The sequence below is a fragment of the Pholis gunnellus genome (assembly GCF_910591455.1).
Source record: "Pholis gunnellus genome assembly, chromosome: 16".
Lineage (NCBI taxonomy): Eukaryota > Metazoa > Chordata > Actinopteri > Perciformes > Pholidae > Pholis > Pholis gunnellus.
This window is the reverse complement of record NC_136543.1, coordinates 18,018,971-18,042,595: the sequence shown is the minus strand read 5'-3', so window position 1 is coordinate 18,042,595 and position 23,625 is coordinate 18,018,971. Positions and strand designations below refer to the sequence as shown.

Sequence of the window (23,625 nt, the reverse complement as noted above, 5' to 3'; positions counted from 1 at the left end):
CTCTGTATGATTTGTTTATTTGAGAAATATTTGAATGAGAAAACATGATCGATTGGCCTGATGGAAGGGGCCTCAAATTTTAAACCTCACGGTGTTGTGAGAAAGCATCAGCTGGGTTTGAAATGGTAAAAGTATGTTTTCTTTTACATTGACAAGTAAAAAAGGTGTGTAAATCTTTTTGAACTCAAAACAAATGTTTACATATGTATTTTTTTAATATAATATTAATTATGTATTCACTTTCTGCATCATTAAGTTAACATAACTGACATTAACAAGCTTAAAGCTTAATTGATTTCAACATACACAGTCTAAGTGCAGCACATACTATAGACTCACCACTAGATGTCAGACTTGTGCTTCTATTTGATCAGAAGCGCTTCATTCAACTCACTGCCATCCCAGACATCCGTTTCAGTCAAAGAAGAGGAGTCTTTATGCCTGTTACCACACCAGGATCAGGTGTGGCTCGTCAGCTGCCTATCAACATCCTGAAAGACAGCAAACAGGACACAGAGCCCTCGAGGAAGGGAGGGGTCATCACAGTGAGTGACATATGCTACAACACTAAAAACACAGGGTGAATGTATCGCCTCATAGTCTCCGAAGTTAAGCACTCCATCTCCTCATTGTTCCTTAGATACAAAACAAACACTGGCAGCCACACACAGTGTCTTTGGCCGGAGCGGGTTTAGTTACTAGCAAGTATATACATTTACTTATTGGTTTTAATACAAATATTAATATTAACTGTGTTATTAACATATATAAGGTACTATTACACATTGAATCCGAGCACTTGACTATAATGGGTGAATGGGTGAATGTGACACATAATGGAGGCGGTGCTTAACAAACCATGTGTGTATGAAATAAACGTAACAGCGTAAATGTATGCTGGTGTGCTGGTGTGTACGTGTAGGTGATTGTTAGTTTGTAAAGAAAGGAAAAGAAGAAGAAAAGGAAGTAGAAAGCACTGAAAACAAAGCAGATCCACTCCGCAGCAGCTCGACTGTCAAAATCAGATTTGGCAGCCGCTGCACTCGTCCTTTCACTAATAAAGTACAGTTTACAGACTTTACTCGCGGTGGCGGATTTAAACAAAGCTCGGATTGGATTGGTGTAAACCACTTTTAGCTTTTGAAATGACATGTAGGTCCCATGTCTTTGTTTCAACCACATGGTGAAGTCCCAACAAGAACATGTTGGGAACTGAACTTGAACCGGATCCAGTATCTCTCTTCTCCCTGGTCTCCCTAGAATGCATTCGGTTCGTAATGCGTATCGAACCGTGAGCCTTGTTTAAGATGTGAGGATGTGAGGTGACATCACATCAACAACTACTCTGGAAACCAGTCATGCTCCAGCATTCAACTGAAATTCAAGCGACGTGGCTACTTGACCTGACACACACGAGAGAAGAACCTTTGATGTGAAACTAATTAAATGTTCATACTGTAGATTCCAGTGTAGATGATCTTCGGACAAAAATTGTTATTCAAAAGGAAATAGAACATTTGCATACAACAACATGAATACACTTGTACTGTCTTGCAATCAGTCCTGCTCCATGTTCTTTCTAATTTATTTTTAAATTTTTAAATTCCTAAAACCAGGCTGATGTAACTCATCTACACAACTGTCTCCAAGACAGTAAAGAAGCAGATAAAACACCCTCTGATCCAAGTCATGAGTAATGTATTCACTGATATCATTGCTGGACCGCGTCATGCAAATAACATGTAATTACGTTTCCTTCATTTACAATATTACAGGCTATTTCACTGCTCAGTCTTAAACAAAAAACAAAAATGGTGCAGTCCACACTGTTATCCCTGTGTTCATACACGCATGCATAAGGTGTAGGGACCTCACCACGGATTCCTCCCAACAATGGCACTCTACTTCACCTAAAGAAAAAAAGAACTAATATCAAAAAGAATCAAGACATATAAACAAACACATCCAGCTGGTTGAACAATGTAAATTAATTAAAATGACAAGGCAAAACAGAGGCAAAACAGAAGCAAATGGGACAATGGGACAGTCCTGACCCCATCATGCAAGGATCCAAAAAAACAAGGATCACAGGACTTAACGACTTCAGGCCCGTCGCCCTGACCTCTGTGGTTATGAAGTATTTGAGCGCCTTGTCCTGTCCCATCTCAAAATCCTCACTGACCCACTCCTGGACCCCCTGCAGTTCGCCTACAGAGCCAACAGGTCTGTAGACGACGCAGTCAACATGTCCCTTCACTTCATCCTCCAGCATCTGGACTCCTCAGGAACCAACACAACCAACACTTTAGAACTGTTGCACCACAATAAGTGGGTCCTATCACGGCGTCCCTCGTGCTGCACTAGGACACTCTGACCATGTTGTGAAACATGTCTTAGTCTCTCGGACCATCAGTACCGGTTCCCCCCAAGGCTGCGTTCTTTCCCCTCAGCTCTTCTCCCTGTACACCAACAGCTGCACCTCCAGTCACCTGTCCGATAAAACAAGCACAAAACAAGCACTGCTGGTTTGACTGGTTGTGATAAGGCTATATTTAGATGCAAAGTGACGAGACATGAAGTGAAATTAAGACCTAAGATCCTGGACACACCCAACGAAACGCCACTCCTCATCAGAGAACTTTTTATTTTAGTCGGACTTTTTTCTCCAGATGACTAGAAGTGGATTTACTCTCTGATGAGGTAGGACAAAACTAAAACATTAATACTTTTTAACTGATGATGATGGCACTAATAATTATAATACTATTTATAATAATAATGACTGAATCATCCTCCTTATAATTTGTGTTAAGAATAACAATAAAGTTAAAGTTTTTATTTGATAAATCCTCAATCCTCAGAGGAATAAGGCATATGGTGATATTTCTTTTGTAATGACATCAGCTGCATTTGCCTGATATAAAGACGAGTTTATATAAATGGAGTTTAGGGATTGAGCTCTCCACTGCCAAACGGCCTTATTTTATTTTGAATATTATATGTTTAACCAATAGGACAGTTTATGCGAATTTCCCTCATTTCTGAATGTACACAGAGGTGAAAGTTATTCACGGATCTCATTTATAACAGTTATGAGTCGTCATTACACGTAATGATGCCTCTCCCACATTTAATATCACGTCGCCAGTTACTTTGCACTTATACATTCTTTTTAGCATTAACAGTAAAACCAGCAGTGTTATTTGTGATTGTACCAGTGTAGATAACTGTAAGCACATTTCAATTATAAAAAGATATAAACCAACTTAAACCTCAAATCAAATTTCGCTTAATCAGCGCTGTCTGCTCCCCGGAGCGCAGAGGAGAGACCCAACTACCTACACTCGAGATCAGCTGATAGAATTATCATCAGCTATAAGATAACGTCAAACAGTGTCAAAGAACTGCAGAACAGAGCGCCATTAGTTTTCAATAATCTTCTAATAATGTGCAGATATATCACTAAGTAGTAAAATCGCTGCAGTGAACACACCTTTATTGATTCATGTATGGTTTGTATGCCATAGTGACCGACACAGCAGACTGAACACACAAACTGTGAACAGTTGTCCGATGCGAGCATCAGAGCTCTCTGGATCAGAGGAGTCCCCACGGTGACGTCAGACACCGTCACCTCACCTGGCAAACCGTCACCACCTGCAAATGACGATTTAAATTGGCAAAGAGTGGAAATAAAGCCAGTGACCGCTCTCTTACGATCGCTCCATATCCTCATTATCAGTCCTGATCATAATATCAAACTTCCTTTTTTTTTAAATGAGTGGTAGATACCACCGATTGTCGCGATCATTTCGGAAGCCATCAGTCTGAATGCTGTAAACATGAATACTATGGTGACACTCGTGATGTGTTAAGTTGCACGATGGATACTCTGGCACTGTTCAGACTGCGTAAATGGAAGAATTGGGGGCGGGATGTGAGGCTGAACCAGCTGCGCACATTTACAGGTTGATTTGGGATTTATAAAAATAAATTGCGCGTTGGCAAGGTTTTGAATATTTTTTGGACATACGAGCATTTCCTCCTTTGAACGTACGCAAACATGTAGTGTGGATCCCACTCACTGTTTTGTAAATGAGACCTCAGATCATTTATTGAAGTAAAAGTAGCAATAACAGTATTGACTCCAGATGTGGAGGCAATTCTGATTGGACATCTGAAGACATAGAGGGGTCATTGACTCCGAACAATGTTGAATTCCAATTTCTGGCGATTATAAAAAGGATAAGCTAATGTTAACATTCAATATTCACAGTTTTTACATTCAAATATTGCACAAAGAGGTACAAGTTTTTCAACTTGAAGCACTCAGAGCGGCCGAACGCACACACAAAAGCCTCTGAAGGTTGCTGGAGTAGACAGTAAAATATTTCCTGAGGAAGTGGAGTAGAAGTATAAAGTAGCATAAAATGGAAGTACTAAGTATCACAAATTAAGTAATCCTACATAGTTACATTCCACCACTGACTACATTCTCTTGTGTATTTCACCACATGTCTTGTCTAGATATTGGAGCGGCTTCCCATTCAGCGTTACACATCCAAGATGAAGTTAAAAGTGAGCATTCTCATTTTCCTGCTGGCTGTGACGGGCATGGGACTGTTTTGGAGAGCAGACATCTCACCATACGTCACATTTCTGGCTAAAAGTCCCTGTGCTTGTGGCCAATGTTTATCTGAAGATGATTCGTTGTTCAAGCAGCGTTTCAGAAAATTTGATGAACCATTTTTGTCAGCAAACTACAATCTCTCAGAGGATAATTTCAACTGGTGGATGGTAAGTTGTGACCTTGCAAAATAACAGTCTCTCAACCAGCAGTTCAAATCAGGATCAGAAAGTGAAATACAATCACATTCAACAGTCGCCATCTTCAGTTCTCAGTCTGGTCTTAGTAAGACCACTTCTCTCAATGTGAGCAGTAGAAAGGTGTCTGACTCGTATCCATTTGCCGACTTCTTTATCCAGTAGTACACTCTGTTACAGACTACTTACAGGACTCTTCCTGGGTTCCCTTCATCAGAGTCAAATCCCTTGTTTTTGCAGCCATAACTGGGCACACAAAATAAAATGCAGTTTTGATGCAGCACAATGAGAGATTAGCTTTGGACGGATATGGAGGTGCACACTCACTCATGCAATCACTCTGTCACTAACTCACGGATGCAAACACACACATGCGATCAACCACATGATCCTCCTGTAAGAAATATGAAATGAAATGAATCTTGATTCTTTTTTCATCCGAGGCAAATCCCTTTCATTAAGCAGAAAAATACAAGATTCATGCATTTCACAATACAAACAAATATTTACAAATGTCTTCTGGCTTACAGCGACTGACAATTTGTTTATTTGGTACAATTCATGAGGTCTAACTGTAAGTAATGTTTGGTGTTCTTGACAGCGCCTGCAGAATGAAAGGCGTAGCATGACTGCCTACAGAGAAACAGTGGAAAGGATTTTTCACTTGATCCCAGCCAGTGCTTATGTTGAAGCATCCCGCCCTGATCGCTGCAGGACTTGTGCTGTGGTGGGGAATTCTGGTAATCTGATGAAGTCACACTACGGACCTCTAATAGATTTCCAGGACGTTGTCATAAGGTAAAAGAGTCTAGACAAAGATGAACGTCAAAATTCACACCTTAATTTTCCTGACAACTACAGTGACATATGAAATATATCCCTTTCTACTTGTTAGAATGAACAATGGTCGTACACAAGGCTATGAAGCAGATGTTGGGACCAGAACAACTCATCATGTCATGTATCCAGAGAGTGCTGTGGATTTAGATAACACCACTCGTCTTGTGCTGTTTCCATTTAAGGTGAAGGATCTTGTCTGGGTAACAAATATCTTCAGCACAGGACCTTCTGGAAGGTGAGTCATGTTTTTCATTTCAGTTCAAGTCGAGTTGCTACGGTCCGTCCTCTGAAGCTGGTGTTGAATCCTGGTGAAGTCACTCAGCGGTAGGGAGTGAGGCGGACGGACCGCATTTGCGTTTCATTTGTGGTCTGATGAACAGTAAATCCATCACATTCAGGGCCACATGCCATATCACTATTTTTCAAGCTACTGTACCTGGCTCTCATCAACTTTGTCATATTTTTCGACGCTGCCTCTTGAGTCGTGTCCTAATGAAGTGGCCGTGTTTTCATCTCTCAGCCCCTTGACATTTTTTTGGGCTTTTTTTTATTATGCAGCAGGTGGATTTATGCTCAGACCTGGTGGTGAAGTAACACTTTAAACAAATTAAACAAAGCACTACTAGATCTATTCTGTTACAACTAGTTAACCCTCTCACTGTATCCTATTGAGTTGTTAGGTTCCAGAGCAAGACTGTGGTAGCAAAGGTAATACTAGTCAATCAAGTTTGATCGTTCCTATTCTGATCCGAGGTCAATTGAGTAATATCAGTCTGGAGCTGCTGTGGAGGCTTTGCATAGGATTTTGACTTCATCTCTAAATGAGGACATTAACTCCAAACATGGCAGCAGAATCAGTTCAATGAAATAAATGCTACTAACCGAGCATATTTCTCTGCATTCCCACCACCACTTTTGTGGTAATAAGAGTGAAATTCTACTTCAGCAGAGTATTCTCCCTGAAGGGCTGCTTACAGGAGCAAAGGCACCAAAAGTGTCCTGCAGCATAATTTACAACAAATGCAAACACTCATGTAGGCAAGGCAAACAAGCAGTGTCCTTGCTGGAATTTATTTAAAAAGTCTATGTGAGATTAAACTTTATTACTTTTCTGTCAGAATCATTTTACTGACAAAAAACAGAATCATTTGATGTTGAGTTTGACATTTCATGCTTTTTTCAACATGTACCAAGAAAATCCAACTTTAAGGCCAACAAAGATTTGGTGAGTGTTATTTTTTTAATATATTCATCGATAAACTTTATTGGCTACAAAGGTAATACAATATGTTGAAAGACTAATTCTGATTTAATAACAGGCGATGGTCCTTAACCCAGCGTTTATGCGGTACGTTCATGACGTGTGGCACGTTCATGACGTGTGGCTGCAAAAGAAGGGCAGTTATCCATCCACTGGCTTCATGACTGTGGTTCTTGCCCTGCATATTTGTGACGAGGTAGGTTTATTTTTTAGTTGAGTGAATGTCGTGACACACCAATGATTGACAAGTTGATGCTAATGAAGATGAAGGAAAAAGCGCGTAATAACATGTCATTTAGTGAGATTTATTAATGCTTTTACCACATTATCTGTTTATAAAATAGTTTGCCTTTGTTTTTCCAGGTCCATGTGTTTGGTTTTGGAGCAGACAGTGATGGAAACTGGAGTCATTACTTCGAAAAAATCCCGGACAACGACTTAAAAACTGGACCACATCCTGGAGGTGAAGAGTATAACATGATCCTGGAGCTAGCGAAGCATCAAATACTCAAGTTTTATACGGGGTAGTGATGTTTCTCTCAGTATTTAACGTATTCAAGCCTTGATAGTGAATCACTTACAAAGCAAAACAAGACTAAGAAGCCTTCAAGAGACATCTCTTCTCAGAATAACTCCCCTGCTGCTGCACACGTTAAACCTTTCCAAATGGGGCTCGTTCGGGTCCAAGAGGTTTTAAACCTTTCCGAGAATAAAAAGTTTGAATTTAAATTCAAAAGGGAGCATGAACCAATGCACAGAGCATCAATTGTTTGTGCATAAATTTCCAAAATCTTTCATTGTGTTAAAATGTCTGAACAAAAAAATGGCCTTTGGGAGGTTCGTAGAAGTTCCTTGAAGCTACAGTTTTTCCAAAGTTTAAAAATGTAAAAATATTCTAATAACTGAAGGAGACTAAAACACGTTGGGGTAATGGTGAAGTATACTGGACCTTATAAAATGTATTTAACTGATGTAATCAGTTGTGTCTTTTCTTTGTTTGTGTACTTTATTGTATTCTACTTATTGTAATGTGTTGCTAAATACATTTTACAGTTGTATTTTTTTCTCTGTATGATTTGTTTATTTGAGAAATATTTGAATGAGAAAACATGATCGATTGGCCTGATGGAAGGGGCCTCAAATTTTAAACCTCACGGTGTTGTGAGAAAGCATCAGCTGGGTTTGAAATGGTAAAAGTATGTTTTCTTTTACATTGACAAGTAAAAAAGGTGTGTAAATCTTTTTGAACTCAAAACAAATGTTTACATATGTATTTTTTTAATATAATATTAATTATGTATTCACTTTCTGCATCATTAAGTTAACATAACTGACATTAACAAGCTTAAAGCTTAATTGATTTCAACATACACAGTCTAAGTGCAGCACATACTATAGACTCACCACTAGATGTCAGACTTGTGCTTCTATTTGATCAGAAGCGCTTCATTCAACTCACTGCCATCCCAGACATCCGTTTCAGTCAAAGAAGAGGAGTCTTTATGCCTGTTACCACACCAGGATCAGGTGTGGCTCGTCAGCTGCCTATCAACATCCTGAAAGACAGCAAACAGGACACAGAGCCCTCGAGGAAGGGAGGGGTCATCACAGTGAGTGACATATGCTACAACACTAAAAACACAGGGTGAATGTATCGCCTCATAGTCTCCGAAGTTAAGCACTCCATCTCCTCATTGTTCCTTAGATACAAAACAAACACTGGCAGCCACACACAGTGTCTTTGGCCGGAGCGGGTTTAGTTACTAGCAAGTATATACATTTACTTATTGGTTTTAATACAAATATTAATATTAACTGTGTTATTAACATATATAAGGTACTATTACACATTGAATCCGAGCACTTGACTATAATGGGTGAATGGGTGAATGTGACACATAATGGAGGCGGTGCTTAACAAACCATGTGTGTATGAAATAAACGTAACAGCGTAAATGTATGCTGGTGTGCTGGTGTGTACGTGTAGGTGATTGTTAGTTTGTAAAGAAAGGAAAAGAAGAAGAAAAGGAAGTAGAAAGCACTGAAAACAAAGCAGATCCACTCCGCAGCAGCTCGACTGTCAAAATCAGATTTGGCAGCCGCTGCACTCGTCCTTTCACTAATAAAGTACAGTTTACAGACTTTACTCGCGGTGGCGGATTTAAACAAAGCTCGGATTGGATTGGTGTAAACCACTTTTAGCTTTTGAAATGACATGTAGGTCCCATGTCTTTGTTTCAACCACATGGTGAAGTCCCAACAAGAACATGTTGGGAACTGAACTTGAACCGGATCCAGTATCTCTCTTCTCCCTGGTCTCCCTAGAATGCATTCGGTTCGTAATGCGTATCGAACCGTGAGCCTTGTTTAAGATGTGAGGATGTGAGGTGACATCACATCAACAACTACTCTGGAAACCAGTCATGCTCCAGCATTCAACTGAAATTCAAGCGACGTGGCTACTTGACCTGACACACACGAGAGAAGAACCTTTGATGTGAAACTAATTAAATGTTCATACTGTAGATTCCAGTGTAGATGATCTTCGGACAAAAATTGTTATTCAAAAGGAAATAGAACATTTGCATACAACAACATGAATACACTTGTACTGTCTTGCAATCAGTCCTGCTCCATGTTCTTTCTAATTTATTTTTAAATTTTTAAATTCCTAAAACCAGGCTGATGTAACTCATCTACACAACTGTCTCCAAGACAGTAAAGAAGCAGATAAAACACCCTCTGATCCAAGTCATGAGTAATGTATTCACTGATATCATTGCTGGACCGCGTCATGCAAATAACATGTAATTACGTTTCCTTCATTTACAATATTACAGGCTATTTCACTGCTCAGTCTTAAACAAAAAACAAAAATGGTGCAGTCCACACTGTTATCCCTGTGTTCATACACGCATGCATAAGGTGTAGGGACCTCACCACGGATTCCTCCCAACAATGGCACTCTACTTCACCTAAAGAAAAAAAGAACTAATATCAAAAAGAATCAAGACATATAAACAAACACATCCAGCTGGTTGAACAATGTAAATTAATTAAAATGACAAGGCAAAACAGAGGCAAAACAGAAGCAAATGGGACAATGGGACAGTCCTGACCCCATCATGCAAGGATCCAAAAAAACAAGGATCACAGGACTTAACGACTACAGGCCCGTCGCCCTGACCTCTGTGGTTATGAAGTATTTGAGCGCCTTGTCCTGTCCCATCTCAAAATCCTCACTGACCCACTCCTGGACCCCCTGCAGTTCGCCTACAGAGCCAACAGGTCTGTAGACGACGCAGTCAACATGTCCCTTCACTTCATCCTCCAGCATCTGGACTCCTCAGGAACCAACACAACCAACACTTTAGAACTGTTGCACCACAATAAGTGGGTCCTATCACGGCGTCCCTCGTGCTGCACTAGGACACTCTGACCATGTTGTGAAACATGTCTTAGTCTCTCGGACCATCAGTACCGGTTCCCCCCAAGGCTGCGTTCTTTCCCCTCAGCTCTTCTCCCTGTACACCAACAGCTGCACCTCCAGTCACCTGTCCGATAAAACAAGCACAAAACAAGCACTGCTGGTTTGACTGGTTGTGATAAGGCTATATTTAGATGCAAAGTGACGAGACATGAAGTGAAATTAAGACCTAAGATCCTGGACACACCCAACGAAACGCCACTCCTCCTCAGAGAACTTTTTATTTTAGTCTGACTTTTTTCTCCAGATGACTAGAAGTGGATTTACTCTCTGATGAGGTAGGACAAAACTAAAACATTAATACTTTTTAACTGATGATGATGGCACTAATAATTATGATACTATTTATAATAATAATGACTGAATCATCCTCCTTATAATTTGTGTTAAGAATAACAATAAAGTTAAAGTTTTTATTTGATAAATCCTCAATCCTCAGAGGAATAAGGCATATGGTGATATTTCTTTTGTAATGACATCAGCTGCATTTGCCTGATATAAAGACGAGTTTATATAAATGGAGTTTAGGGATTGAGCTCTCCACTGCCAAACGGCCTTATTTTATTTTGAATATTATATGTTTAACCAATAGGACAGTTTATGCGAATTTCCCTCATTTCTGAATGTACACAGTGGTGAAAGTTATTCACGGATCTCATTTATAACAGTTATGAGTCGTCATTACACGTAATGATGCCTCTCCCACATTTAATATCACGTCGCCAGTTACTTTGCACTTATACATTCTTTTTAGCATTAACAGTAAAACCAGCAGTGTTATTTGTGATTGTACCAGTGTAGATAACTGTAAGCACATTTCAATTATAAAAAGATATAAACCAACTTAAACCTCAAATCAAATTTCGCTTAATCAGCGCTGTCTGCTCCCCGGAGCGCAGAGGAGAGACCCAACTACCTACACTCGAGATCAGCTGATAGAATTATCATCAGCTATAAGATAACGTCAAACAGTGTCAAAGAACTGCAGAACAGAGCGCCATTAGTTTTCAATAATCTTCTAATAATGTGCAGATATATCACTAAGTAGTAAAATCGCTGCAGTGAACACACCTTTATTGATTCATGTATGGTTTGTATGCCATAGTGACCGACACAGCAGACTGAACACACAAACTGTGAACAGTTGTCCGATGCGAGCATCAGAGCTCTCTGGATCAGAGGAGTCCCCACGGTGACGTCAGACACCGTCACCTCACCTGGCAAACCGTCACCACCTGCAAATGACGATTTAAATTGGCAAAGAGTGGAAATAAAGCCAGTGACCGCTCTCTTACGATCGCTCCATATCCTCATTATCAGTCCTGATCATAATATCAAACTTCCTTTTTTTTTAAATGAGTGGTAGATACCACCGATTGTCGCGATCATTTCGGAAGCCATCAGTCTGAATGCTGTAAACATGAATACTATGGTGACACTCGTGATGTGTTAAGTTGCACGATGGATACTCTGGCACTGTTCAGACTGCGTAAATGGAAGAATTGGGGGCGGGATGTGAGGCTGAACCAGCTGCGCACATTTACAGGTTGATTTGGGATTTATAAAAATAAATTGCGCGTTGGCAAGGTTTTGAATATTTTTTGGACATACGAGCATTTCCTCCTTTGAACGTACGCAAACATGTAGTGTGGATCCCACTCACTGTTTTGTAAATGAGACCTCAGATCATTTATTGAAGTAAAAGTAACAATAACAGTACTGACTCCAGATGTGGAGGCAATTCTGATTGGACATCTGAAGACATAGAGGGGTCATTGACTCCGAACAATGTTGAATTCCAATTTCTGGCGATTATAAAAAGGATAAGCTAATGTTAACATTCAATATTCACACTTTTTACATTCAAATATTGCACAAAGAGGTACAAGTTTTTCAACTTGAAGCACTCAGAGCGGCCGAACGCACACACAAAAGCCTCTGAAGGTTGCTGGAGTAGACAGTAAAATATTTCCTGAGGAAGTGGAGTAGAAGTATAAAGTAGCATAAAATGGAAGTACTAAGTATCACAAATTAAGTAATCCTACATAGTTACATTCCACCACTGACTACATTCTCTTGTGTATTTCACCACATGTCTTGTCTAGATATTGGAGCGGCTTCCCATTCAGCGTTACACATCCAAGATGAAGTTAAAAGTGAGCATTCTCATTTTCCTGCTGGCTGTGACGGGCATGGGACTGTTTTGGAGAGCAGACATCTCACCATACGTCACATTTCTGTTTAAAAGTCCCTGTGCTTGTGGCCAATGTTTATCTGAAGATGATTCGTTGTTCAAGCAGCGTTTCAGAAAATTTGATGAACCATTTTTGTCAGCAAACTACAATCTCTCAGAGGATAATTTCAACTGGTGGAAGGTAAGTTGTGACCTTGCAAAATAACAGTCTCTCAACCAGCAGTTCAAATCAGGATCAGAAAGTGAAATACAATCACATTCAACAGTCGCCATCTTCAGTTCTCAGTCTGGTCTTAGTAAGACCACTTCTCTCAATGTGAGCAGTAGAAAGGTGTCTGACTCGTATCCATTTGCCGACTTCTTTATCCAGTAGTACACTCTGTTACAGACTACTTACAGGACTCTTCCTGGGTTCCCTTCATCAGAGTCAAATCCCTTGTTTTTGCAGCCATAACTGGGCACACAAAATAATATGCAGTTTGATGCAGCATAATGAGAGATTAGCTTTGGACGGATATGGAGGTGCACACTCACTCATGCAATCACTCTGTCACTAACTCACGGATGCAAACACACACATGCGATCAACCACATGATCCTTCTGTAAGAAATATGAAATGAAATGAATCTTGATTCTTTTTTCATCCGAGGCAAATCCCTTTCATTAAGCAGAAAAATACAAGATTCATGCATTTCACAATACAAACAAATATTTACAAATGTCTTCTGGCTTACAGCGACTGACAATTTGTTTATTTGGTACAATTCATGAGGTCTAACTGTAAGTAATGTTTGGTGTTCCTGACAGCGCCTGCAGAATGAAAGGCGTAGCATGACTGCCTACAGAGAAACAGTGGAAAGGATTTTTCACTTGATCCCAGCCAGTGCTTATGTTGAAGCATCCCGCCCTGATCGCTGCAGGACTTGTGCTGTGGTGGGGAATTCTGGTAATCTGATGAAGTCACACTACGGACCTCTAATAGATTTCCAGGACGTTGTCATAAGGTAAAAGAGTCTAGACAAAGATGAACGTCAAAATTCACACCTTAATTTTCCTGACAACTACAGTGACATATGAAATATATCCCTTTCTACTTGTTAGAATGAACAATGGTCGTACACAAGGCTATGAAGCAGATGTTGGGACCAGAACAACTCATCATGTCATGTATCCAGAGAGTGCTGTGGATTTAGATAACACCACTCGTCTTGCGCTGTTTCCATTTAAGATACTGGATCTTGACTGGGTTACGAAGGCCCTCAGCACAGGATTTTCTGGACGGTGAGTCATGTTTTTCATTTCAGTTCAAGTCGAGTTGCTACGGTCCGTCCTCTGAAGCTGGTGTTGAATCCTGGTGAAGTCACCCAGCGGTAGGGAGCGAGGCGGACGGACCGCAGGGTGAAATTTAAACAAAGCACTAGTACAACTATACTGTTCTTACAACTAGTTAAGTTAACCCTCTCGTAGGGCTGTATCCTATTAAGTTGTTAGTATGCAGAGCATAATTCTTGCATCATAATTTACATAAAATGCTAACATTTAGTGCCAGTGGTAGTTTTTCCTTCATGTAAGGCAAACATTGTGTAAATGCCTGGTGTATAATTTTACTGACAACAAACGTACATTTGACATCATCTGATGTTGACTTTAACATTTCATGCTTTCTTCAAAAGCTCATATGCGCCAATAAAATCAAACATCAAGGCCAACAAGGATTTGGTGAGTGCTATTTTTTTATGCATATATCGATAAACTGTATTGGCACCAAAGGTAATGGTTCATAAAATATGTTGAAAGACTAATTCTGATTTAATAACAGGTGATGGTCCTTAACCCAGCGTTTATGCAGTACGTTCATGACGTGTGGCTGCAAAAGAAGGGCCATTATCCATCCACTGGCTTCATGACTTTGGTTCTTGCCCTGCATATTTGTGACGAGGTAGGTTTATTTTTTAGTTGAGTGAATGTCGTGACACACCAATGATTGACAAGTTGATGCTAATGAAGATGAAGGAAAAAGCGCGTAATAACATGTCATTTAGTGAGATTTATTAATGCTTTTACCACATTATCTGTTTATAAAACAGTTTGCCTTTGTTTTTCCAGGTCCATGTGTTTGGTTATGGAGCAGACAGTGATGGAAACTGGAGTCATTACTTCGAAAAAATCCCGTACAAAAACTTTAAAACTGGATCACATCCTGGAGGTGAAGAGTATAACATGATCCTGGAGCTAGCGAAGCATCAAATACTCAAGTTTTATACGGGGTGGTGATGTTTCTCTCAGTATTTAACGTATTCAAGCCTTGATAGTGAATCACTTACAAAGCAAAACAAGACTAAGAAGCCTTCAAGAGACATCTCTTCTCAGAATAACTCCCCTGCTGCTGCACACGTTAAACCTTTCCAAATGGGGCTCGTTCGGGTCCAAGAGGTTTTAAACCTTTCCGAGAATAAAAAGTTTGAATTTAAATTCAAAAGGGAGCTTGAACCAATGCGCAGAGCATCAATTGTTTGTGCATAAATTTACAAAATCTTTCATTGTGTTAAAATGTCTGAACAAAAAAATGGCCTTTGGGAGGTTCGTAGAAGTTCCTTGAAGCTACAGTTTTTCCAAAGTTTAAAAATGTAAAAATATTCTAATAACTGAAGGAGACTAAAACACGTTGGGGTAATGGTGAAGTATACTGGACCTTATAAAATGTATTTAACTGATGTAATCAGTTGTGTCTTTTCTTTGTTTGTGTACTTTATTGTATTCTACTTATTGTAATGTGTTGCTAAATACATTTTACAGTTGTATTTTTTTCTCTGTATGATTTGTTTATTTGAGAAATATTTGAATGTGGTGTAGTACCTTGACTATTGAAATATTCTCTTATTACTCTTGCTTTGGAGTATGCACCTGACACCCTATGTATAAAGTTATTGAATGGTGGAAATGTGTTTTTATTTTAGCGTAAACCATAATATCACTCTAAGACTTAGGAGTACAATTTTGATTTAGATTGAAGACATTCAAGATGGCGCCGCGGATGGCTGCCTCGGTGTCTTGGTGCCCATTGTTTTCTGTTGTTTTTATTGTAAATTCTGTTTTCTGCTGTGATACCCGGAGCTCTTTCACCACAGATGAGCTCATAAACATCAGGGAAACCACACCAGCGGACTTACTTCCGGGTGGAGGAATCTGTTTTTATTGGAACAGTGACCGGTGTAACGACGTGACAGTGATTCTACAGCACTGTTCTCTTGATCTGGAATCTTTCACCATGAACTGTAAACCCTTCTACTCTGGCACCACCTGCAAATAACGATAATAAAACATGAATAAATAAATTGTGTTCACCTATCAAACTTCCTTTTGTTTAAATGAGTGGTGGATACCACCAATTGATGCAATCATGTTGGAAACAATCGGTCTGATTGCTGTAAATATAAATACTATGGTTACACTCTTGATGTGTTAAGTCGCACGACAAATACTCTGGCACTGTTCAGACTGCGTAAATGGAAGAATTTGGAGTGAACGAGTGTTCTTCCTCTCGGTAGTCTCCGTGATTCTCAGACCCACTGATCAGCAGGCTCGTGTTTATGCATCAACATTCTTAAGGTTCTTTGCATGCATTGACCATGTATGGTTGAATGTGGGCGTGTAGAGGGCGGGATGTAAGGCTGAACCAGCTAAGCACATTTACAGGTTGATTTGGGATTTATAAACGCCATTTTCGGCTTCTGAGCGCACATACACTTTTAGTATAAATCCTATACGCACTATTTTCTAAATGAGACCCCAGATACTGTGTCTGGAGCAGACCAACCCAGACTCCTTAGTTATTGTCCTTGGTGACTTTAACAAAGGAAACCTCAGCCAGGAACTCCCCAAATACAGGGGATGCTCTCCCTTTTGGCGCATGACGGCATTATATGGCACCCTGCTCAACTTAACAGCAATGTCTCTTTTCAGAAATCATGACCCGGTTAATCAAGATACTCCGCAGAACTTGTTGTGAGCAGTTTCGTGTAGGAACTAACGGAAATATGGCCAATTTCACCTCACATGAAAACAATCTAGATAAATAGCACACAGGTAAGTGGAAAAATATGTATTGTTGATTTTGGGATAAACTGTCCCTTTAACAGTGAAATGTATAGCAACAAGTAACATATTACAATAAGTAAAATACAGGAAAGTGCTCCAAAACCCAAAGAATATGAAAAAACTTCAGTTATTACATCAGTTAAATACATTTTATAAGGTCCAGTATACTTCATCATTACCCCAACGTGTTTTAGTTTACTTCAGTTATTAGAATATTTTTGTCACAATCATGAAGACACTTCTACAGGTGGCTATATCATCTATATAGTATACATGTATATAGATCTTTATCATTTCATAGTGTTTCTACCGTCAGTAACACAGGCAAGCGATCATCACTACTTCAAAATTGACATCTTGTGAATGAAACTTTGACATTTCATGTAAAAACACAAAGATCATTGTTTGTTTAAACCTTGGAAAAACTAGCTTCATGTATTTTTACTTCTAAGAACCTTCCAAAGACCATTTCATTAAAACATAACACAGTGAAAAGATATTGTAAACTTTTCCAGAGACAATCAATGCTCTGTGCATTCTAAAATGCTCTCAGGTTTAAATCAGCTCTCGTGACATTATGTTCACAGAGAAAAATGCACACAGCAGCATAGAACAGTTGTGATGTGACATATAATTCGAAGGCATTTGTGGTTAATGTCACTGAACCTATTTGGGTAGCTTAAACCCAGACATCAACAGGATCAGCAACTATACATGTAGTGTTAGTTCCCTCTCCATTAGATCATGGATGATTTATCACTCACTTTTCTAATCTTTAACGTGTGCAGCAGCAGGGGAGTTATTCTGAGAAGAGATGTCTCTTGAAGGCTTCTTAGTCTTGTTTTGCTTTGTAAGTGATTCACTATCAAGGCTTGAATACGTTAAATACTGAGAGAAACATCACTACCCCGTATAAAACTTGAGTATTTGATGCTTCGCTAGCTCCAGGATCATGTTATACTCTTCACCTCCAGGATGTGATCCAGTTTTTAAGTTTTTGTTCGTGAGTTTTTCGAAGTAATGACTCCAGTTTCCATCACTGTCTGCTCCATAACCAAACACATGGACCTGGAAAAACAAAGGCAAACTATTTTACGAACAGATAATGTGGTAAAAGCGTTAATAAATCTCACTAAATGACACAACATTACGCGCTTTTTCCTTCAACGTCATTAGCATCAACTTGTCAATCATTAGTGTGTCACGACATTCACTCAACTAAAAAATAAACCTACCTCGTCACAAATATGCAGGGCAAGAACCAAAGTCATGAAGCCAGTGGATGGATAACTGCCCTTCTTTTGCAGCCACACGTCATGAACGTACCGTATAAACGCTGGGTTAAGGACCATCGCCTGTTATTAAATCAGAATTAGTCTTTCAACATATTTTATGAACCATTACCTTTGGTGCCAATACAGTTTATCGATATATGCATACAAAAATAGCACTCACCAAATCCTTGTTGGCCTTGATGTTTGATTTTATTGGCACATATGAGCTTTTGAAGAAAGCATGAAATGTTAAAGTCAACATCAGATGATGTCAAATGTACGTTTGTTGTCAGTAAAATTATACACCAGGCATTTACCCAATGTTTGCCTTACATGAAGGAAAAACTACCACTGGCACTAAATGTTAGCATTTTATGTAAATTATGATGCAAGAATTATCATGGATTAATGTTAATAGGGAAGCTCTGCTTTGTGACAGGCACAAGTTGCTTTAGCAACTGAAGATCAGTTGTCACAGACACGTTTGGTGCCTTTGCTCCTGTAAGTACAGCCCTTCAGGGAGAATACTCTAATGAAATACAATTTCACTCTTATTACCACAAAAGTGGTGGTGGGAATGCAGAGAAATATGCTCGGTTAGTAGCAGTCATTGAACTGATTCTGCTGCCATGTTTGGAGTTAATGTCCTCATTTAGAGAGGAAGTCAAAATCCTCTGCAAAGCCTCCACAGCAGCTCCAGACTGATATTACTCAATTGACCTCGAATCAGAACGATCAAACTTGATTGACTAGTATTTCCTTTGCTACCACAGTCCTGCTCTGCATACTAACAACTTAATAGGATACAGCCCTACGAGAGGGTTAACTTAACTAGTTGTAAGAACAGTATAGTTGTACTAGTGCATTGTTTAAATTTCACCCTGCGGTCCGTCCGCCTCGCTCCCTACCGCTGGGTGACTTCACCAGGATTCAACACCAGCTTCAGAGGACGGACCGTAGCAACTCGACTTGAACTGAAATGAAAAACATGACTCACCGTCCAGAAAATCCTGTGCTGAGGGCCTTCGTAACCCAGTCAAGATCCAGTATCTTAAATGGAAACAGCACAAGACGAGTGGTGTTATCTAAATCCACAGCACTCTCTGGATACATGACATGATGAGTTGTTCTGGTCCCAACATCTGCTTCATAGCCTTCCGTACGACCATTGTTCATTCTAAAAAGTAAAAAGGGATATATTTCATATGTCACTGTAGTTGTCAGAAATTTAAGGTGTGAATTTTGACGTTCATCTTTGTCTAGACTCTTTTACCTTATGACAACGTCCTGGAAATCTATTAGAGGTCCGTAGTGTGACTTCATCAGATTACCAGAATTCCCCACCACAGCACAAGTCCTGCAGCGATCAGGGCGGGATGCTTCAACATAAGCACTGGCTGGGATCAAGTGAAAAATCCTTTCCACTGTTTCTCTGTAGGCAGTCATGCTACGCCTTTCATTCTGCAGGCGCTGTCAAGAACACCAAACATTACTTACAGTTAGACCTCATGAATTGTACCAAATAAACAAATTGTCAGTCGCTGTCACCACAATGATTGTCAAGTCAAACAGGATTTTTCTTTTATGTAAACAAAAGCAAAATAAACACGACTGAAAAATAGCAATTAGTAAAGTAATCAATATACACAATCTGAGTATTGGATGGATACGAGTCAGACACCTTTCTACTGCTCACATTGAGAGAAGTGGTCTTACTAAGACCAGACTGAGAACTGAAGATGGCGACTGTTGAATGTGATTGTATTTCACTTTCTGATCCTGATTTGAACTGCTGGTTGAGAGACTGTTATTTTGCAAGGTCACAACTTACCTTCCACCAGTTGAAATTATCCTCTGAGAGTTTGTAGTTTGCTGACAAAATTGGTTCATCAAATCTGCTGAAACGCTGCTTGAACAACGAATCATCTTCAGATAAACATTGGCCACAAGCACAGGGACTTTTAAACAGAAATGTGACGTATGGTGAGATGTCTGCTCTCCAAAACAGTCCGATGCCCGTCACAGCCAGCAGGAAAATGAGAATGCTCACTTTCAACTTCATCTTGGATGTGTAACGCTGAATGGGAAGCCGCTCCAATATCTAGACAAGACATGTGGTGAAATACACAAGAGAATGTAGTCAGTGGTGGAATGTAACTAAGTAGGTTTAATCAATTTGTGATACTTAGTGCTTCCATATTATGCTACTTTATACTTCTACTCCACTTTAACAGGAAATATTGTACTTTCTACTTCCGCAACTTTGTGAAAAAAAAATGTTGAAACTGAACATTCACACAACACACACGAACACTGCATTTGTGGAAGAATTTGATGTGCTGGTGTTTTTGTTTTTCAATGTATTATTGTATGTCCCTGTGATTGTATAATGGGATTCAAATGAACTGGAAACATAAATATTGTGAATATGTGTGTGATATTGTGTGTATGGAATGTTTACAAAAAAGAAATGAATATATTTTCTTGACAACATATTTTCTTGACTGTTTTATACAGTCATTGACTATTGACAGTCACTACTTTTAACCAGAAAGTTAAGGGCCGCAAGTGCAGATCTGCACATAAGACAATTGTATGCATGTGTACAGTACACACACCGGACACAAAGGACATTGCACATGCCCGTGCCATGTCAGTTATCTGCTTGTTATCTGACCTTGCATAGAGTTCATTGTCTACAAGTACATTGATACGGGCGTCTTCCCTCCATCTGGGTCCTTAACTTTTTCTACATATTTGTTCTTTCTAAAAGGAACCTAAGGTAAGGAACCTACTTGGAACCTGAGGTATTCTGTTTTTTCCTGAAATATATATGTATGATATCTCTTACGCTCTGTGTCGTTGTAAGCTGCAGTTTAGACTCTTAACTTGTCGGTTTTTGATAGATTTCCTTAATCCATGTACAACCTGTTGTGTTTCTTGATCTAACCATTTCTTCTATGTGATTTTTTTAACCTGAAGTGTGCAGCAGTTACTCTCACAATGTGTTTGGTTGTGGACATGCCCCTCCTTGAACACACCTGTGTCCTATGTGAAGCTGTTTGTGTCCCTCTTTACCCTGAAGAAGACTGTCATGTCGAAACGTTGGTCAATTATTAAATATATATTTAGCATTGTGTCTACGAGTGTGCAACTATTTTTCCTTTATATTTGTAACTTCACCCTGGTCAGCACCGCTCCAACACTGGTGTGTGTTCCCCCTCTCTCTCTCTCTCTCTCAACATGAATATGAATCATAACATCATTATAACATTATAACATCAGCTTCTCCTCGTCACAATCGCCAGAAACTGGAACTCAACATTGTTCGAGGTCAATGACCCCGCTATGTGTTCAGAGGTCCAATCAGAATAGCTTGTCGTCTGCTGCGGAGGAACGCCCTTCTAGTGATCAACCTTGGCGGAAGCCAGCTGTGAGGTCACCGCGATCACGGACGTCGGTAATTATTTCGTAAAAAGCGCACCAACTCTCTGCATCTGAATGACGTGAAACCGCTTGAAGCTGGCAACATCAGTAACAGAGTTATCCGTGAGGTGACTGGAGAAAAAAAATGGTGCGTGTGGCGCACCGCGGCGGCTCCAGTAACTGCACCGTCGTGTTCACTGCAAATGACTCGCAGTAATGATGAAATCATACACTCAAACAATGTTTGAGGGGTGAATTAAACATGTTGTATGATGTATGTCTGATCAGAAGAGGTTTCTGTTATTGCGTCAGTTTTGTTATTTTGGGCAGATGGATTTATTCTTGAAATAGTATTTATTCTCATTAAATTATGACTTTACTCTCGACACCTTTGACACATATTTGCGAAATATTTGTGGACGTGCAAAACGTGTTGAACATGAATAAGTGAGCTATTCAAGTCCAGGAATGTATAAAGTCGTTACAATTAACTACCATTGTGCCACCTGCACATTTAAAGAGGTTAGAGACACAAAAGAGGAGGGAAGCTAAACCATGCACACAGGTGTGTTGACCTTGATGTAAATAATCGTTATTCTTCAGGAGAATATATATTTGAAAGCATGAAGAATTTCTGAGAGTCTTGTCGCATTATGTTCCATTATACTTACCACCTGGACTTATTGTTTTCATTCATATAAAGACTTTAATTAATACTGAGAAAGTAACATTTAATGCGCGAGTGTCATCTGTCATTATATGACATATGTGGTCTTTCAAAAATAAACTTCAATGTTGTCAAGAAGACCTAAAGTCTATTAAAAGTTTTGAATTCAGAAAGTAATTGTTCTACGTGACTGTTTAAATCTCTTCTAATGGTGTCGGTAATAACCACCTATAATGACATGTTTTCATTTCTGATTGGATCACGTTGTTCAATAAATTACGCAAAAAGATAATAGAAATATAAATGAGTTTAAAGGGAAGTAGATTTTTGACAATAATATGAGTAAGAAGATTAAAAATGAATATACCATCAGCTCCAGGTCCTCCTTATCGTCCCCCGCTATAGAACGTGATCATTTGACAGAGACAATAAAAAAGGGAAAATAAACTCCCTATATTAATAACTCTACCGTGTAGGCTACTATAGAAACAGACGTTAAATAGTTATCCAGTTATGTGGCTAAAAGTAAACTGGAACAACAGCAGCCCTTTAACCATCTTAGTCCAACAGCGGTGACCGGGACTTGACTTTCAGCAGCCAGAACGTTTGGAAAGCTGACACCCAGCTCATTGTTATGCACGGCTTAGCCTTTAGAACGTGACGTATGGAAATGTGATGCAGTCTAACTCGTTTTAAACAAATGTTTTGTCCAACCACCCAAAAAGATGAGTCTTAGAGAGACATGGGAGGGATTTACAGGCAGCAACTTAACTCACATCCTCGCCCACAGGCGGCTCCTGATCTAAGAAAATGCGCTGTGTAAGGATCAGGCTATAAAAGGTCCTGGGCTCCTCAGATATGAGGTTATTACGTCACTGTCCTGCCCAAAACATGAGCGTCTCATGAGCACACTGACGTTTTCTCGACTTTTTCTAAATAATGTTGGGGTTTACATGTTTGATTCATTTTATTTAACAAGTAGAAGTTACTCAACCAAAAGAAAATCTCATTTAATCATTTAGTTTATTCACACAAAAAAACACCCAGAATCACAAGGATGATGACTTCAATGTTACCAATCACTGTCACTTTGGTATTCATCCATATTAGATTTATTTAATTTGTTATTATTATGATGTGATAATACATAAATAAATCCCTTATTAGTCCCGCAGTGGGGACATTTATTCTCTGCATTTAACCCATCCCTAGCTATCCAGGGAGTAGTGCCCGCGGTGGGACACGTGGCAGCCAAGGATCGAACCGTGGACGACCGTCTCTACCTCATGCGCCACGGTCGGTATAACACAGTACTCACACATTATTTAAGCTCTTGAATACCATCGTAACCAGGGCGCATTCAGATGAGGTGGTCACTTGAATAAAAAAACATATATTAGGAAAGACATGTTAAAAAATATGCACTTCATTTGTATGATATTTGTTTATTTGAGGAATAATTATAGCGTCTGGTGATGAGAGAATGTGATCTAGCTTAATGTGTGAGACTCAAGGATGGAGGAGTCAAGTCTCATTCGGGTTACAGAGATGCT

The 23,625-nt window shown here is 39.5% G+C and overlaps 3 protein-coding genes across 7 annotated transcripts; 2 read left to right on the top strand and 1 right to left on the bottom strand.

Moving 5' to 3' along the window:
- The first annotated feature begins 109 nt into the window (after positions 1-109).
- On the top strand, positions 110-7,988 carry LOC306708682 (CMP-N-acetylneuraminate-beta-galactosamide-alpha-2,3-sialyltransferase 1-like). 3 transcript variants are annotated; one of them, XM_079176591.1, is made up of 7 exons: positions 110-545; positions 4,528-4,578; positions 5,426-5,622; positions 5,720-5,899; positions 6,859-6,889; positions 6,984-7,121; positions 7,289-7,988. In XM_079176591.1, exons 1-7 carry the CDS (start codon positions 438-440, stop codon positions 7,451-7,453), a joined length of 870 nt encoding a protein of 289 aa, XP_079032717.1. In that variant the 5' UTR covers positions 110-437; the 3' UTR covers positions 7,454-7,988. The 3 variants fall into 3 exon arrangements, with proteins under 3 accessions (XP_079032717.1, XP_079032715.1, XP_079032716.1); XM_079176589.1 differs by having other exon boundaries at positions 4,528-4,797; XM_079176590.1 differs by lacking the exon at positions 110-545 and adding an exon at positions 2,628-2,700 and having other exon boundaries at positions 4,528-4,797.
- Positions 7,989-8,099: 111 nt separating this feature from the next.
- Positions 8,100-15,413, top strand: LOC306708683 (CMP-N-acetylneuraminate-beta-galactosamide-alpha-2,3-sialyltransferase 1-like). Of its 3 annotated transcripts, none has more exons than XM_079176594.1 (7): positions 8,100-8,535; positions 12,518-12,568; positions 13,415-13,611; positions 13,709-13,888; positions 14,281-14,326; positions 14,427-14,546; positions 14,714-15,413. In XM_079176594.1, exons 1-7 carry the CDS (start codon positions 8,428-8,430, stop codon positions 14,879-14,881), a joined length of 870 nt encoding a protein of 289 aa, XP_079032720.1. In that variant the 5' UTR covers positions 8,100-8,427; the 3' UTR covers positions 14,882-15,413. The 3 variants fall into 3 exon arrangements, with proteins under 3 accessions (XP_079032720.1, XP_079032718.1, XP_079032719.1); XM_079176592.1 differs by having other exon boundaries at positions 12,518-12,787; XM_079176593.1 differs by lacking the exon at positions 8,100-8,535 and adding an exon at positions 10,649-10,690 and having other exon boundaries at positions 12,518-12,787.
- Positions 15,414-17,608: 2,195 nt separating this feature from the next.
- On the bottom strand, positions 17,609-19,425 carry LOC306708471 (CMP-N-acetylneuraminate-beta-galactosamide-alpha-2,3-sialyltransferase 1-like; the record flags this gene model as incomplete). Its single annotated transcript, XM_079176313.1, has 5 exons — positions 17,609-17,773; positions 17,941-18,060; positions 18,161-18,206; positions 18,977-19,156; positions 19,253-19,425. The coding sequence occupies 5 exons, from the start codon at positions 19,423-19,425 to the stop codon at positions 17,609-17,611; spliced, it is 684 nt and encodes a 227-aa protein (XP_079032439.1).
- Between the last annotated feature and the right edge of the window lie 4,200 nt (positions 19,426-23,625).

Excerpts from the sequence above, each read along its gene's own strand:
- LOC306708682 (XM_079176589.1), top strand. The coding sequence starts at position 438 with ATGCCTGTTACCACACCAGGATCAGGTGTGGCTCGTCAGCTGCCTATC. Across the intron at positions 5,623-5,719 it reads TTCCAGGACGTTGTCATAAG|AATGAACAATGGTCGTACAC; the intron begins GTAAAAGAGTCT and ends TCTACTTGTTAG. Across the intron at positions 6,890-6,983 it reads TTAAGGCCAACAAAGATTTG|GCGATGGTCCTTAACCCAGC; the intron begins GTGAGTGTTATT and ends ATTTAATAACAG.
- LOC306708683 (XM_079176592.1), top strand. The coding sequence starts at position 8,428 with ATGCCTGTTACCACACCAGGATCAGGTGTGGCTCGTCAGCTGCCTATC. Across the intron at positions 8,536-12,517 it reads GGAAGGGAGGGGTCATCACA|ATATTGGAGCGGCTTCCCAT; the intron begins GTGAGTGACATA and ends TGTCTTGTCTAG. Across the intron at positions 13,612-13,708 it reads TTCCAGGACGTTGTCATAAG|AATGAACAATGGTCGTACAC; the intron begins GTAAAAGAGTCT and ends TCTACTTGTTAG.